The sequence below is a fragment of the Triturus cristatus genome, chromosome 3_1 (assembly GCF_964204655.1).
Source record: "Triturus cristatus chromosome 3_1, aTriCri1.1, whole genome shotgun sequence".
In the NCBI taxonomy this organism is placed as follows: Eukaryota; Metazoa; Chordata; class Amphibia; order Caudata; family Salamandridae; genus Triturus; species Triturus cristatus.
The window spans coordinates 859737415-859754735 of NC_140583.1; the positions used below are offsets into that span (position 1 = coordinate 859737415).

At 42.4% G+C, this 17321-nt stretch overlaps 1 protein-coding gene across 2 annotated transcripts in view; it reads right to left on the reverse strand.

The window, feature by feature from the left end:
- Positions 1-428: 428 nt before the first annotated feature.
- Positions 429-17321, reverse strand: part of ITGA6 (integrin subunit alpha 6) — a 223537-nt gene continuing 206644 nt past the window's right edge. Inside the window, exons 22-26 of one of the 2 annotated variants that reach the window (XM_085645291.1) lie at positions 16456-16566; positions 16258-16356; positions 13990-14115; positions 12970-13100; positions 429-1267 (exon numbers count right to left, since the gene is read on the reverse strand). In XM_085645291.1, coding sequence (XP_085501417.1) covers positions 12993-13100; positions 13990-14115; positions 16258-16356; positions 16456-16566 — 444 coding nt within the window. In that variant the 3' untranslated portion in view covers positions 429-1267; positions 12970-12992. The remainder of the gene's footprint in view (positions 1268-12969; positions 13101-13989; positions 14116-16257; positions 16357-16455; positions 16567-17321) is intronic. The other variant, XM_085645292.1, reaches the window with a different exon arrangement.

Genomic DNA, 17321 nt, shown 5'->3' on the forward strand with positions numbered 1-17321 from the left:
AAATAAATACCTTGATGTCTTATTACATCCAAAATAAGTATATGATATTTAAGTCTGCCTTAGAGTAATTTGGTGATCCTGAAATTTAAACAAAAGAATATTTGGGACTTACTGGTGAGGATAACTTCTATTGCACATTTACTTTAGAAACAAGTTTTAGTTAGTTTAGCACATAAGTACAGCCGCGGCCCGTGGAGGGAGTTCCGTGGGGCGGAAAGGCGGGGCGGGGGAGGGGCAGGGTGGGGGGGTTCTAAAAACCGGAATATGGATGATTGCAGGTAAGTAAACAATAAAATAAATAAAACTAATTTCGTTGCGCGCCCTGAATCGCAAAATGCGATGCAGGGCGCGCTACGAAATTAGTTTTATTTATTTAATTGTTTAATTACCTGCAATTATCCATATTCCGGTTTTTAGAACCCCCCACCCTGCCCCTCCCCCGCCCCGCCTTTCCGCCCCACGGAACTCCCTCCACGGGACGCGGCTGCTTAAGTATCTTGATTTATGGCAAGGAATCGTTTTATACTGCACCTGAAAAAGTACTCAAAAAAAGTACTGAGTGCTTTTCAAAATGTACAAAATAAAATTATGTTGTGGGTGTGGAGAGAGTGTAATACTTTAATTTTACAATGTGTCACCACTTCTTAAAAAGCCATTTTCAAGATTTAGACAAGCAAACACAAACACACACATTACATACAGACATTCTGAAGTAAAAGACCTCCAGGTCAACACATTTTACAGACATCCTGTATATTTGGACCATGAACGGCAGTAGTTTGGTTGAGGGCAGAGACACCCTCTGCAGATGGCCCATGGAGAGCAGTAGTTGGGTTGATTGCAGCAAATAGAACATGTTCAGTTGCACCCAGTGCACTACCAGCATGCTTGCATGCCAAGACACCAACATGGCATCATTATAAGCCCAGATAGGGAAATCAGTATCCCGAAATATTAGAGTTGTGCAAACCAAAACTTTGTTCATGTAAAAAAGTATCCACACAAACAAAAACTGTAGGCTCACAGGTAGGCCGGCAACCATTATTCCTTGAATGGAACCATTTTTAAAAAGTCTGTTCTGCTGCAAAGGACTCAATGTGTTGTCCTAGGAATAGCTTTCATTTTCATTCCAATTTGTGACCCACTGTTTTTTTCCATTTTTGTTTTTCGCTTTTCCATCTTTGAACTGCCGCTCTTCTTTGCGAATTCGCACTGCATGGTATCGTGGAACGCTGTCATCGTACCTCGCACGTTTAAAGAATCCACACTGTGGAAAGAAACAAAATTTATAATTAATTTAGGATACAGTAAAAGAAGGGAGCGTTTCTGTAAATAGGTGCCTACAACCATGTTATTTGTGCAAAATATAACAGGGTAAAAGGTGCAGCCAAACGATAGACACACAATAGGCAATTGCATGCAGAAAGTGCAGTCAGAAAAAGAGGTTACGGCTAATTAAGTAGAAGAAAGAGAAAACTATGCACCAGGAAATGTTGCCATCAATCTAAGCCCACTGTTATATAAAACAAAACTGTTTGTTTGCTTGATAGAACAGCCAAGCATATACAAACAGCGATAGCACCGGAGAGGATATTGATGGGAGGCACCAATTCACAAACCTAACTCCGCTAGCTATGAAGACAAACTAAATCTTGAAATCAATTTAAAATAAACAATGTTTTAAAGTGAAAGGGTTTTAGCAACCAATGTTTTTGTAGAGGAGTGTACAAAGTGAACCTAGATATGAAGCAGACAACCTTTATTTATACAGTAACGCAAATAAATCTATTCGGTTACCTACATTAAACTATGAAATGCATTAGAAATTGGGTACTTATGAATAATTTAAAAGTGTTTTTGGTAGGGTAATATGGCCAAACTCCGTCATCTGTTTTTTAGATGACCTGCAAAAGAAATCTGAGCAGTTGAGAAGAGAATGGCATTAGGTTTCAACTTGTGTCGGAATACTCAATTGTAAGTTTGCCATTCAACGTATTTTTAATGTAAGGTAATGAACTACTTGTCTGGTATGTGTTTAAGCTGGGGCTGTGCAAAGTGTTCATGATGCAAGCATAGACTAGTAGAGTTACAGATTACCATCGTACCTGCATCTTGGAGAGTTTCCAGCGCTGAGGCTTTCAGTTTGTGCAACAAACTTGTGAAAATGTGGTATGAGAGTACATACTTTACATAGAATTTGCTCATGAGTACTCTGAAACTGCACATTTCTTAAGGTGTGCATTGCTTAACTGCTCCTCTCGAGTGAGTGACTCAATACAAATAACAATCAACCTTATTACAGTAATGTAGAATATGTCACAGGGCACACAGAAGTGACAATCTCCATCTGCCCGCTTGGAAAAGAGGTACTGCTTCTGCAATCATCACGATGTTGTGTGTTGCTGTAAGGCATAGTCTTTTCTTAACAAAAATAGGCCATTACCATTTTGCAATAGAATGCACAACTGTGGGCACCACAGGCCATGTTTGCCACCCATCCAATTGTGTTCTGACAAAGTTTTAACTCTCCTCCACCAAAGTGCCATTAGGATCTCTGCCACCCACAGCTACAGCAAACACGTGAGGGATGTCTTTGAGATGCTGAGGCAGGAGACTTATACTGCTGCCTCATCACCATTTGTACTCCCCAGCCTCCATGGTGTTGCACTGCTTCTGCTAAAGCTACTCTTGCTCTGTATAGGAACAAAGCTTGAATAGCTTCTCTGAAGCGCTGTTGACTGAGTCACATGTCAATAAAAAGAAAAAACAATCTTTGTGGTAAGAAGTTAAAAGGGTTGTCCTGGTTCAAAAAATGGTTCCACTCGTTCTGTAGGCATCATATTAAAGTTCCACTTCAGAAAAGCATACATTACCATATCACCAGAACCAAAAGCAATGAGGGAGTATCTGTGAAATTAACAGCATAACCAAATGCCCATCGATGGATGGATAACTCGTGTGCATCTAAGAACCAAAGAAAGCAACTAAAGGTATCTGATGTAGAGACTGAAAATGGTGGCATATGACTTTGGGAGAACGAAGGAGTAAAATACTTGGCTACATAGCAACAATGCATTGCCAGCTGTCTGGCATCACTGATGGTGTCCATACGATGTGGAGAAGATGCAAGTATATGATTTCATAAGGCTTCAGAAGTCAAGGCACCAACTTTAGCAAAATGAATTATAACCTAGTCCTTGTGCATGTTCTGAAGATGAGGCAGTCTGGCAAAAGTTTGGGCTGCCATGTGTGACATATGTTCCTCAGGTGTGACTAGCACAACTGTCTGCTGATGTAGGTGCAATCAGAATTAGCACGCTGTGGGACTATGGCCACTGTGTGACCATTTGGTATGAGTGCTCTTCGGGAAAATCCCTTGCAATGGTCCCACGTCAATTGACCTAAAGGGCATTGTTCAATACCAACTATGGCTATGTGGAGGCACAGAGCGGAGGTTTTGTTAGAGTGTTAAGGAAGGAATATGCTACTTACCAGTATGCATCTGTTCTTGGCATGTAGAACTGCAGATCTACACACTTTTGCATAGATCGCCATCTGGTGTTGGGTCCGGATGTTTGCAGTTTGTTTTTCCTCTTGGAAAGTCTTTGGAAGTCACGAGGTCGGTGACTCCTCCTTTGGATCCTATTGCGCATGGGCTTCGGCTCCATCCTCAGATTGTTTTTCTCCAGCAGGGAAAGATGGAGCGTAGTAACAACAGTGAAGAAACCCATGTGTGTTGTATCTAAATAAGATAGACTGGAGCAGATACAGGTAGCCGGGGAGGCGGGTGGGCGCGCGTAGATCTGCAGCTCTACATGCCAAGAACAGATGCATACTGGTAAGTAGCATATTCCGTTCGAGGCATATGAGCTTCAGATTACACACTTTTGCATAGACTATATAGCAGTTCCCAACCTTAGCGGTGACCACCGGTATCTGTTGCAGTGGTTTGAAATAGTGTTTTTAGTACAGCCTGGCCCACACTAGCTTGTTGCTTGGTTTGCACATCTACAAAATAGTGTTTAGTGAAAGTGTGCGGTGTTGACCATGTAGCTGCTTTGCAGATATCATCTAGTGGGATGTTCCCTAGAAAAGCCATGGAAGCCCCTATCTTCCGTGTAGAATGGGCTTTAGGGGGAACGGAAAGCGTTTGTTTTGCTTTGTGGTAGCAAATCTGGATGCATTTTACAATCCACCTAGCTATCCCTGATTTTGAGATGGGGTTGCCCTTGTGTGGTGGAGAGAAAGAGACAAACAGTTGTTTGGTCTTTCTGAAAGGTTGTGTTCTTTGGATACAGTAAAGTAAGGCTCGTTTGACATCTAGCGTGTGCAGAGCCCTTTCTGCAACGGTCTGAGGTTGCGAGAAAAATACTGGTAATTCTACAGATTGGTTTAGGTGAAAAGGGGAAAAGGACTTTAGGTAGGAATTTTGGGTTGGTACGGAGAACAACTTTGTTCTGGTGCATTTGAAGAAAAAGTTCTTGTATGGTAAGTGCTTGTATTTCATTGACCCTTCCAAGGGAAGTGATGGCTACAAGGAAAGCTGTTTTCCATGTGAGGAATTGCAGTTCGCATTTATGCAAAGGTTCAAAGGGAGGCCCCATCAGCCTTGTGAGCATGATATTTAAGTTCCACACAGGTGAGGGTGGTACTCTGGGGGGAATTATTCTTTTGAGGCCTTCCATGAAGGCTTTAATGGCAGGTACTCTGAAAAGTGATAGGTGCTGCCTGTTTTGTAAGTAAGCTGCAATTGCTGCGAGGTGTAGCCGAATGGAGGTATAGGCTAGATTACACCTTTGTAGGTGGAGTAAGTAGCATATGATGTGTTGTATAGACACGTCTAGAGGGCTGATTGTGTTGTTATGGCAATAAACAACAAATCTTTTCCACTTGGCAGCGTAGCAGGCTCTAGTGGTAGGGCGTCTAGCTTCTTTGATGACGTTCATACAGTCAGGGGGAAGGTTTAGGTACCCGAATTCTAGGATTTCAGGAGCCAGATCGCAAGGTTGAGCTGCGCTGGGTCCGGGTGCCTGATCTCTCCATGGTTCTGGGTTAGGAGGCATGGTGAGAGGAGTAGCTTTTGGTGTGGTACTACCGAGAGTTCCAGCAGCGTGGTGTACCACAGTTGTCTGGCCCACGTTGGAGCTACTAGGATCAGTGTGAGGGAGTGCTGTTGTAGCTTTCGCACCACTAATGGAATGAGTGGGAGAAGCGGAAAAGCGTACGCAAATTTGCCTGACCAGTTCATCCATATCGCATCTCCTTTGGACAATGGGTGTGGGTATCTGGACAATGGGTGTGGGTATCTGGTGGCGAAGCTTGGGCATTTTGTGTTTTTGTGGGTGGTGAAGAGGTCTATCTGTGGATGCACCCACATTTGAAAGAACGGATGAAGAACCTGTGGGTGAAGTTCCCACTCGTGGATCTGTTGTGTCGGTCTGCTGAGCAGATCTGCCACGGTGTTTTGGACTCCTGGGACATGTTGAGCTAGTAGAAAGATTTTGTGGGGAATTGCCAATCCCTATATGCTCTGTGCTAATTGAGAGAGCTGTGGAGAGTGTGTGCCGCCTTGTTTTTGAATATAATACATGGCCGTCATGTTGTCTGTGCGAATGAGGACTGCCTTGCCTGAAATCCGTGGTTGAAAGGATTTCAGGGCTAGAAAGATAGCTAGTAACTCCAGATGGTGGATATGGAGTAACTTTTGTTGCGGCGTCCATGTGCCCTGCACTGTGAGGTGTAATAGATGAGCTCCCCAGCCGGGGAGCGATGCGTCCGTTGTTAGTATTATTTGGGGAACCGGGTCCAGGAACGGTCGACCTTTGGAAAGGTTTGTGGTGTTCCACCACTGCAGAGAGCGATGGGTGCGACCGTCTACCAACACCAGATCTGTCAGTTGCCCCTGGGCCTGGTTCCATTGGCGCGCTAAGCACTCTTGGAGTGGACGCATCTGGAGTCTTGCGTGAGGCACTATGAAAATGCAAGAGGCCATCATCCCTATCAGTTGCATGAACACTCGTGCTGGAAGGGAGTGTTGAAGAACGAATTTTTGTCGTAAAGTCTGAATGCTTGCAATCCTGGCCGGATTGGGGTAGGCTATTGCTTTCGAGGTGTCTATGGTGGCATCGAGGTATTGTTTTATGTGGGATGGTGTTAGCTGGGACTTTTGGTGGTTCACCGTGAATCCTAGTTGGTGAAGTAGTTGGATTGTGGTGGCGGTGTGGTGTGCACATTGGTTGTATGAAGTGGCTTTTATCAGCCAATCGTCCAAGTATGGGAAGACGTGAATGTGCTGTCTTCTGAGGTGTGCCGCCACCACTGCTAGGCACTTGGTGAATACCCGTGGTGTTGTTGTGACTCCGAACGGGAGCACTTTGAATTGGTAGTGTTGTCCATCCACTACAAATCTGAGGTACTGTCGGTGAGCATGATGTACTGGAATGTGGAAGTATGCGTCTTTCAAGTCCAGTGTGGTGAGAGAGTCGTTCTGGGAGAGGAGCGGAAGTACCTGCTGAAGCATTACCATGTGAAAATGGTCTGAGTGTATGTATGTGTTTAGGGGCCAGAGATCTAGAATAGGTCGTAGAGTCTCGTCCCTTTTTGGTATTAGAAAATATAGGGAGTAAACCCCCAAATTTTGTTGATTGAAAGGAACGTGTTCTATTGCCTGTTTTTGTAGGAGGGAGATTACCTCCTGCTTTAGCAATGTGGAATGTTCTTGTGACATTGGGCGTTGCTTGGGTGGAATGTTTGGGGGAGTAGATGTTAATTCCAGGCAGTATCCTGACTGAATTATTTGGGTCACCCATTTGTCTGAGGTCATGATCTCCCAGACATGAAGGAAATTTGTGAGTCTGCCCCCGACTGGAGTGGAATGGTCTGGGGGGAGCGGAGGGGGGAAGTCATTGGGTAGTAGGTGTGGCAGAACGGGTGTTTGTTTTGCCTCTGCCCTTGTTGTTGTTACCCCTGTAGCCGCCTCTTTGGTAACCTTTTGTAAAGGTGGTCTGAGTAGGGGACTTGTACGATGTGGACGCTGTGTCTGAGGAGTAGCCTCTGGATGCACTCCGAAAGGATGAGCGGCGAAAGGAGCGTCTGGGCGGGTGAGACTAATGCCCCCATGGATTTTGCTGTATCCGTGTCCTTTTTCATCTTTTCTAAGGCCTCATCCACCTTTGGCCCGAATAGATGTTCCTGGTCAAAGGGATGGTTAAGGATAGAGGCTTGTACTTCTGGTTTAAACCCAGATACTCTTAACCAAGCATGACGACGGAGAAGGACGCTGGTGTTAATGGCTCTGGAGGCTGTGTCTGCTGCGTCTAGGGCACAACGTATAGAGGTGTTTGTGATGGTTTTACCCTCTTGAATCAACTCGTCGGCTGTACTTTTATATTTTTCAGTGAGATGTTGCATTATGCTCTCTGATTCGTCATAATGAGCCCTGTCATATCTGGCCAGCAGTGCCTGAGTGTTTGCTATACGCCATATGTTGGCGGCCTGGGATGCTGTGCGTTTGCCTGAAGCATCTAGCAATTTTGATTCCTTGTCAGGTGGTGGTGCATCACCTGACGCTTGTGAGTTTGCCCTTTTACGTGCCGTAGAGACCACTAAGGAATCTAGTGGCGCTGGTCCTCTGATGCAAGAGGGATCTGAGGGAGCAGGTTTGTACTTCTTTTCGATACGTGGGTTAAGGAGCCTGGCTCTCACTGGGTCTTTAAAAACCTCTGCCGCATGCTTTACCACCCCTTTGAGCATGGGCAGTATGGAGGTGGACCTCTGTGTAGTATCGAATGTGTCTAGGAGGAAATCTTCCTCCACAGGGTAATTATGCATGTCCACCCCATTATAATGTGCTGCTCTTTGCAGAAGATGGTTAAACCCTAGTGAATCTTCAGGTGGAGGTGGTCTAGAGGGGTAAATATCGTCTTGTGGGACATTGGGGATATCTGGTATATGGTAATCGTCCTATGGATCTGGAGATCCTGTAGGGGTGGGGTCTTGTGGCACATCCCCTGTATCATAATATGGGTCCCCATGATCATCATCGTCTGGAGATGGAGTAGGAGAACGATGAGGTGGGGGTGGAGGGGGTGGAGGTGGGGAAGGAGGAGGAGGTGGAGGGGGAGGGGAAGGTATTCTGAATGGAGAGGTAGCAGAGTCCTTCCTCTTTGGAGGTGGAGGCAGAGCAGGCTTCTCCAAATGTCTCTTCTTAGTAGAGAGCGTCAAATGTCCAGTTTTTGGATCCTTGGTAAGAGTTTTTTGCAAGGGATCCGGTGTAAATAACTCTGGTGAGGTAATTTGGTCCGTCGGCGTCAAAGGCGATGATTTTTTAGGTTTTTCCGTGCCGGTTTGATGTTTAGAACCCGGCTTGGGACCCTCCGGTCTCTTGGTCGGTGCTGAGATGTGCTTCGGCTTGGAAGTGTCGCTGCCGGTGGCCTTGTGTGGTTCGGTCGGCACCGAAGGTGGCGTCGGTGCCGAAGAGCTGGGTTTCGACCCCGAGGGCTTCGGTGCGGAGCTCGGTGTCGAGGTGGAGGCCGCCTTCTTTTTCGGTGCCGAAGTGTGTTTCTCAGCACCGCTGGCAGGCTGGCTCGAGCCCGAGCCGCCAGAAGGCTTACTTGGCTTCTTCACCGGGCCCGAAGGTGGGGTGTGTGAAGCAGTGTCTCTGGTCTTGCTTAGGCCCGGAGGCGAAGGCATGACCGAAGCCTTTTGGGGTGTCGGCGCGGGTGTGGGAGGGGGTAGATTGGTACTCACGACCCTCTGCGCCGGGGTGATGTCCTCCACATCTGACTCGTCGGCCTCGGAAGCGCTGACTAGGTCCTCTTCGGCACGATGATGTTCCGGATCAATGTTCAATGTAGTCTCCGAATATGTCGACTGGAATGGACGTCGAGGAGTGTGCCATGTTCCTTCTGGGTCTTCGGTCCCGAATAGTCTTTTTGGATCGGAAAGACTTACAGGCCGGACAGTCTCGAGCCTCGTGTTCCGGGGAGAGGCAAAGGTTGCATACCTCATGAAGATCGGTGTGGGGAAATTTGGACCCACATTGAGGGCACTTTTTGAATGGAGTTCTTTCCATGAGCCGGGACCGGAGCCTGGGTAGGCCCGAAGGCCGCCGTCGACGACTGGAACCGAAAGTTTGTGTCGATGAGAAAGCGTGATGATTGAAGAGATCGTGATCGAAACAATACAGCGATTGGGGTGAGGATTGCGCGTCGATCGCCGAACTGGAAGCTGTTCGGAACCGGAGTGCGAAGATCACATCCGAGCCCGATGGCGGAAAAAAACTATCTGAGGATGGAGCCAAAGCCCATGGGCAATACGATCCAAAGGAGGAGTCACCGACCTCGTGACTTCCAAAGACTTTCCAAGAGGAAAAACATACTGCAAACATCCGGGCCCAACACCAGATGGCGATCTATGCAAAAGTGTGTAATCTGCAGCTCATATGCCTCGAACAAATATTACCCATAGTTTTCAGTTTGTGAATATCTATTGTAGAATCACTGGATCTACCTCCCACCTGTGAGTCTCCCAGTGTATGTTATGCTACAAAGTGTTCATTGTTCCTGAGCACACAGCAAAATATGTTTGCTTGTTTCAAGAGGATTGGAGATTTCCTCCTCTATTCCTTATTATCAAATAAAACATCACTTAGGTGTTCTTCTGGATCAGCAACACCTTTACCTTTATGCAAATGTAAAAGGTTTTTAAAAAGGAAACCTATTTGCTGCAACTCAAGACGAATAAAGTAAGCAAGAAGATTAAATTGAATGTAGAACAATCATTTACTATCAAAACCTTTAAATTGTAAACTGATATATCAGAAGATATGTACATTTGTATTTCGTATCTGTTGTTCGATGACACTGCAAATAAAAATAATTATATTTAAAAAAACAGTTGCCATGGCTTGCTGTTCTGACCATCAAGGCTCCCTATTCCACCATAGGCACTCCCCATACCACATGTGAAACACCTGTTAAGATGGTCACATTGAGGGAGATATCTTAAAAGAACCTCTCTACAAGTAAATTTCATGGAGTCTACCCCAAATTGGCTATTGGTTACAGTCTGAGATGCCACCACTAAATCTTAACAGTCCCACAGAAGTGATGACCATTGACTCACAAGCCACTCCCGTAGTTGTCACAAATAAAGATGTGCATGTGGGTGTACCTGGATGTGTGAGGCCAGCATGCCAATTCTGAAACACCAGAAGCCATTCCAATAAATCTGATCTAATAGAACTAATCTGATATAACTTCAAATATTTACTAAGAAACATGATAAGTACAATGGTTAAATTACAGTTTGTCCTGCTCTGCTGAAAGAAATTCCCCTTCACCAACTGATGATCTTTGAGGGAGCACACATTATGGCTTCAGACTGCTGGTGTGCTGCTCTGACAAGAATTCATTTGGAGAACATTTGTGATACAGGCCGGATGGCTAATCGACATGCTAGGAAATAAAGCGAAGCAACGGTTTGTTCTTGGACTGCAGCAGAATATGAAATTAGATATCTTCCCAACTGCTCGCCCTTAAGAAATGGCCTTCTTTGTGCATAGTTGGCATCTTAAATTTGATGTGCATATCTACAGATTTAACTGCTGCAAGAGAAGCAGTGTACATACCCAGATTTATTTTAATAAAAAAAAAGTTTTGATTGCTCTCTCTCAGGAGCAACCCAACCTCTTTAAGCAGAAGAGAAATGTGGTTATTCCTCAAATGTCTGAAGTGGCTTATAGTTTTTGGGTTTGCTGAATGCGGCATATCAGCAGTAACACACTTCCTCTAGCATTAATTACGCCTAGATCATTATTATAAGACCAATGAAAAGAAAGGAATGCCGATTAAGCCAACCAGTGGTAAATAATGGGTGGGCTCAAAGTCCTGTTAAGTTTAGTTAATAACATATCTCGCAAATGGCAACGCATGCCCTGTCTGAGGCAAGACCTAAAAATGAAGTACTTGGCAAATGTGTTGTTTCAATCACTGCATTAAAAATATTGGTGTTCGCTAATCGGTCATTTAAGTGGCAGTAGTGAAATGGAAATATTCCACCACTAATCATAGGCTTTGAAAAGAAAGTTTAAGGGGTAGAAGAGATAATTTAATAGCAACTTGTTCTCCTGTTAAGTAAATGATGATGTAATGTGGTAGAAAAGGGGAACTATGATGCAGTAAATGTTTGTGAGGTACCGACTATGTAAATTAGCATGTTTTGAATACAGAACACATAGAAACACTACCCAAGGCACTTCTCTGCAGAGCATTACATGAGAAACATGCCTGTGCATCTTGGTTTGGTTGTAGCAATTAGCATGTCTCCATTAGAGAAGTGATTAAGCCTGTTGACAATTGTTCAGCCTATCCGGTAGATATGCTATAGGTTATCGTCAGGAACAGGACAAGTTAGATTACACTCATCTGTGGTCTGGAATTCGTGTTTCTCTTGGAATCAGAAGGAAAAGAATGATCAGCTAGTGAAATCCTGGCTTTTAATCAATGCTAAGAATATATCCCTCTCATAAGATTCTAATGTTGAAAGTGGAGAGATGCACAAGCACTTGTGTTTTTCCATTTTTCTCCTGTCAAAGCAAAATGCACTGAGATATTTAGGATTGTTCACCTATCTTTTCTTTTTATTTACCTGGAGTATAACTGGGAGATGCAGAATTCTGCAGATATGCAAATGCACGGCTCTCTTAATATGTGGATGTCATAACGAGTAGCCAAGTAGCTATCTGTTCTTGCACAACCCTCAATACATTTACAGTTTTCCCATCATTGATAAGCAGTATATAAATACACTGATCGATTTATGGTTTAGTTCAGGAAATATTTTAACCACAGATGGCATAAAAGATGAATTGGCTTTGTCCTGGGAAAGGTCTCCTTCATACATACCTGGTGTAAACATTTGAGACTCCCACAAAGTAATATTGTAAGTGGTAAAATGATAACTGTAACCCAACTCATCAACCGATTAACTTTAAGAATATTTTACTAAACATTCATTTGTGTGTTTCATTTATAGGATAGCTCTAATGAGCAGTCTTCCATCATAAAGAGGCATCCACTCATGCAAAGTTAAATCTTCTGCTGTATTCTATTTTTCAAGTGGAGATGGAAGAGTGGAGAACATAAGGCTAAGACAGTATTTAAAAAATGTGAAGCCACTTTCGAATGCACAGAAAGGATTTGTGCATCTACTATAAAGTGCTGGTCATATTAGGAGGACCTCAAGGGCATAAATCTCCTCTTTGGTGGGGGCTATATAAGAATCTGGGGACTCCCCTTCCAGCATCCCCAGATTCACTTTTAACGCAAAGAAGTAGTGAAATAGTTTTTGCAAATAAAAAATTATTGCTTTCCCATAAAATGCCCAATTTCAAAATAGTAAAGTCCACAGAGACTTAGACTTCGGCACCTTTGGTTCTCTCATTATAAAAGGAGATCGCCTAATTAGCACGTGACAATGTGGTGAATGGGGCTAGTAGCAGATGGAAGTATGTTAAGAGTGTTTACAAGGAATGAGCTTCACTACTGTGGTACCAGAAGAAGTTAAGCATGACTTCAGTGTGTAGAAACAAACAATTCTTTACATCTGTGAATAAGGACACATTTAGGCAAACAACAGGTATAAACATTTTGTGGTTATAAAATGCACTGTGCAGGACCACGCAGTTCAGCAAATTCTGAAGATCTAAATGTTACTTTGTTGAAGAACATAAACTTTTTTTTCTGCAAGAGTGGTCATATAAATATTGGTGTTTGCGACATTAAGGGACTGTAATCATAAGTAGACACATTTGAGGTTAATAATGCAAAGAAAGCAAACACATACAGCAATTTAGCCAATGGTTATAGAGAAATGGGTGCACAAAGCTCTTGCAGAAAGTTAGATTATGTAGCCACCACACCCATACCATGTGCCAAAGCTAGCAATCAATAATGATTGATCAATTACCAATAACTGAACGAAGATCAATACTATGCATCAGAAGTTAGTCTTTCTTTATCAGATGGCTGAGCATGGATCTCAGCCTTATGATACGCAGTATCATACTGATCTTTCTTAGTTGTCTTGAAGAAACCGCACTACAAGGAAGCAAGGTATTGAGTCAATATTATGGGTTTGTTAGAGTAAAAAAAAGAAATAAAAATACAGTTAAACAAGATACGTATTCAGACAATCAGCAGATCTGCACCCAAATTATACCTTCTTTTTTACGGCCTGCTAAACTGACAGTGTTCAGAACACTTGTTTTCTCTACAAACATTGCAACTTGCATACATCATTAAAGAAAAAATGGACTCATGATTTTTCTGCACTCAGTTATCCAAACTATTCGATAGCAAGTCTATGCAAAATTGTATGTGACAAACAACCGGCTCATAGAAGAAATGCTTGAATTTAATCTAAATAACTGGCAATAACTCTGGCTACTTTCAGTCCTGCTTTCATCACCCACTATACCATTCCACACAAAAACCAGACATATGCAAATCAGCCTTGATCCTGCTCCAATAGCATTAGTCCAGTACGAAGTGACAGGCCAGGTCCCCTATAGACCGAATCAAAAGCAACCTCAGACCAGTTTTGGTTTATGTAGTCTCGTCAAGGAAGTTTAGCATGAATCCTCTGGCACAGTGAGCCCGTGACCCACATCAGCCACATTGTCACACTGTGGGGGCCTATTGTAACAAACAACAAAATGATGGGGGAGGGTGGAAACACAGTTTTCTGTGTGCTCTTAAGGCAATCCTAACTACAGATCACTAAATAAATTAAAGGTTAACAAGGTTTTAAGTCTTTTAAAAACAATAGAACAAATCTTTGAACACCAAGGACTTAAGAGTTTATAAGGCTATGCCAACTGCATAGTAATAAAAGAAATGAAATAAAAGGTATTAAAAGCATGTGACTTTTGAGCATTGGAAGTTTTCTTGAAGTAGAATAAAAAGACTCAGCTTAAAAACAACTTACCTTCCACAGTAAAAATACCACGAGTGCTAGCAGCAGAATTCCAGCAAGAATAGCAACGAAAATAACCCACCATGGTACTCCTGTATATAAAGCTACTGTCTTCTCTGGGAACACAGTAACACGAATCTGAAGAGAGACAATAATGAAACTAATTAACAGGCCATTTTCTCAGGGAAGAAATACAGCAGAAAAGAAAGTCCTTGTTCCCCATACCTATGTGTCCAATAGATCTATCCACAAACCACAGTAATATATACACAGATATATCTAAATATATACACACACACCCGTAAACACCTATATATGTCCTTTCTCAATGTCTTATGAGTCACGTTATATTTGAAATCAAACGAACCCACTGAGACCACAGCAAGCGGCATATGATTAAGAGTCATGGGACTCGAAACGCGTCATGCCTGTTGTTCTTCGAATAAAGAATCTTGTCTAGCACTGTTGGTGTGGCCCGTAACGCGTTATTGAAGAAACGCGTTCTCTTTGGGACATATATATATATACACACACACATACATACATACATATACATATATATACATATACACACACAAACACACACAAATCACAAAGATTAAAGGGATGTTATAGTTAGGTGAAAACGTCAGTTAAAACACACCGTTTTAAACTAACAAAAACCACTGAAATTCACCAGTTATAGTTATCTCAAGTAACTCTAACTTGCACCCTCGCCATGTACGGTCTAGTCATCAATTATGTCTTTTCAGATGATGCACGGATGTGATCAATGGTGTTACAGAACTTGTCATGAGTGATGTAATATGTGAGGTAATTAGCAGTGCATTATCAGGGTGGGAATTATAGCTACTTTAGGGCACTATTTATAGTTACTTGAGATAACTATAACTGATGAATTTCAGTGGTTTCGATAATTTAAGACAGTATGTTTTAACTGACATTTTCCCATAACTATAATGTTCCTTTAACTTTTGTTTTTTCCCAGTAAATTTCTAAGTCGTTTTTTTAATGTAAAGTAAGATATTATTAACAATTCCCAATTATAACGTCACTTTAACCTTTATGTTTTTTTCAGCAAATTTCAATGTTTTTTAATGTAAAGTAAGACGCCCATCACCATGTGCAGCGTCGGGTTGGGCATCTGACCCTCAGGCTGTGCATGGTGTGGGGATGAGTGCAGTGCCTGACCTGCAGCTATGTGCTGCATCAAACACACCATGGGCACCCACCCCACAGCCGCACACAACCTTTGGCCGTGCATAATGTGGGGTTGGGTGTAAGGCCTGGCCCTGCGCCCAGCTCCCTGCAAGCACCCAAGCCACACACGAACTTCAGGTGACCAACAAGAAAATTGAAAGCAAAAGCATTTAGAACGATAGAGCACGACATCTGACAGCCAGGACTAAGCAGAGGGGAATGAAGGACGGGACACCAGTCAAGAATGCATAAAGAGCATATGGCAAGTGAGTATAGAATAATAAAGACTCTACCAAGGAAGAGGAAATTGGATGCAATAAATGATGACAATTGAAATCCAGTTTAGGTGAAATGTTAAAACGTGCACTACATACAAATTGCTAAGAATTTATAACAAACTAAACTGGAATTTAAAAAGGAACAATTTTTTTTTTATTTGATTTGCATACAAATCCATCAAGGGTGGCTTTTAGTTATAATTTTTACTTTTTCTGAGGCATCCAGAACCAGGCAGAGTATTACAGGTATGGTCGAAAATGGACACAGGTTAAAGAGTTTACCACCCACACTAATGTAAGTCGAAGAGATTACCACCTACATGAATGTAGGAACAGACTTTAATATATGTATTTTATCTCTTTGGTCAGTCACAGGACAGTTGTGCATGCATTTTTATTTGGAAACATCTAAATTATTTGACTGAAAGAAATGTTCTGGTATGAACTGTGTCACTTTGTTCATATAAAGCACTCAGCTATCCAAGTGGCTAAGCTGGTACTATATAAAAATATTAATGAACAAACAAACAAGTTACATTCACTCACTCCCAATCAATCCTATGAAAGTGAAAGAAGTTTGATGGTACCCACCATACCACTAGAGGGAACCTATGCATAACAAGATAGGAGTTGGCAACAGGGAAAGAAGCCCTTCGTTTGTGAACTTCATTTAGTTATGCTTCAAAGGAGAGACGAAAGAATACTATGGTGGGAAAGAATAGAGAACTATAAAGAAGCTTTCTTTCTACTATCATCAGAAATTGGATGAAAACATTTTAATATATATATTTAAATCACTTACTTGAGTGCCCGCATTGGGAATCTTAATGTTTGTAGCCGATGAATCAACACTGATGGTTGCATTTACAAGAATGTCCAGGTAACTCAACTCCGCATACTCCTGTTTTAAACGTATTTTCACAAAATGTTAAATAAAGTGGACTGCATTGAGAAACAGGTGACGACAGTCAAGGGCAATTACTGCAATGGATTAACATACCTCCAGGAAGGTACTATTCCACAACCTCGCACGTGCTATTAGAACAGCGTTGATGTCGAGCCCTTGCAAGGGACACCTTATATTTACACATTTTGCAAGGCCATTGCATTCCTGTTGTAAAAAAGAAAACATTGAGCTTAAAACGTGTTGGAAAATTGATATTTGATTAATACTAGCACCATAATTATCTGCCTTAATGTTTTTTTTTTAAACCTTGTTTGTAATTAGTCCAGCGCTGGAGGTTTTGGTTCAGTGGCTGAAACTAGAGTCATGGCACAATAGGCTATCAAACGTCCAAGTACAAACTAGGTGTCTCACGCTACACACACTGCAATACTATCCAGCAGATTTCCAAACACCACACTCACACAATACCAATTGAACACTTAACTTGCTTTTCCTCTTACATTGTTAGGAATCATACAATTTCCATAAAGCTTACACCAAATTGTACTCCTGCTAATATGGCAGCATCATGAAGGAAAGGGTCCAGAAAATCTTTAATAAGACAGAATTGCAAAAATAGCTTTGTTTCCATGCCTTTTATCTTTTTAAGGCCCTCCATAAAGGTACAGAGATCAACAGAACACTAGCATTGTGGGAGGGGATAAAATAGATTTTATGCTAATAGATGGAGCATAAATGACATGGCAATGTGATAGTATTATGTTATATTATGTTGAATAATGGTATTATTAATTATACAAAAATAAGGGATGGGTGCATTTTGAAATACTTACTATGTCCTGTACAGAGTTAAAGTGCCTATGAAGTTCAAATTGCCCAAACAATTTTATTTATGAAAAATGTAAACAGAAGAAACACACCCAAGTAGAGGTTCACATAAGAACAGTGCCAGTGGCCTA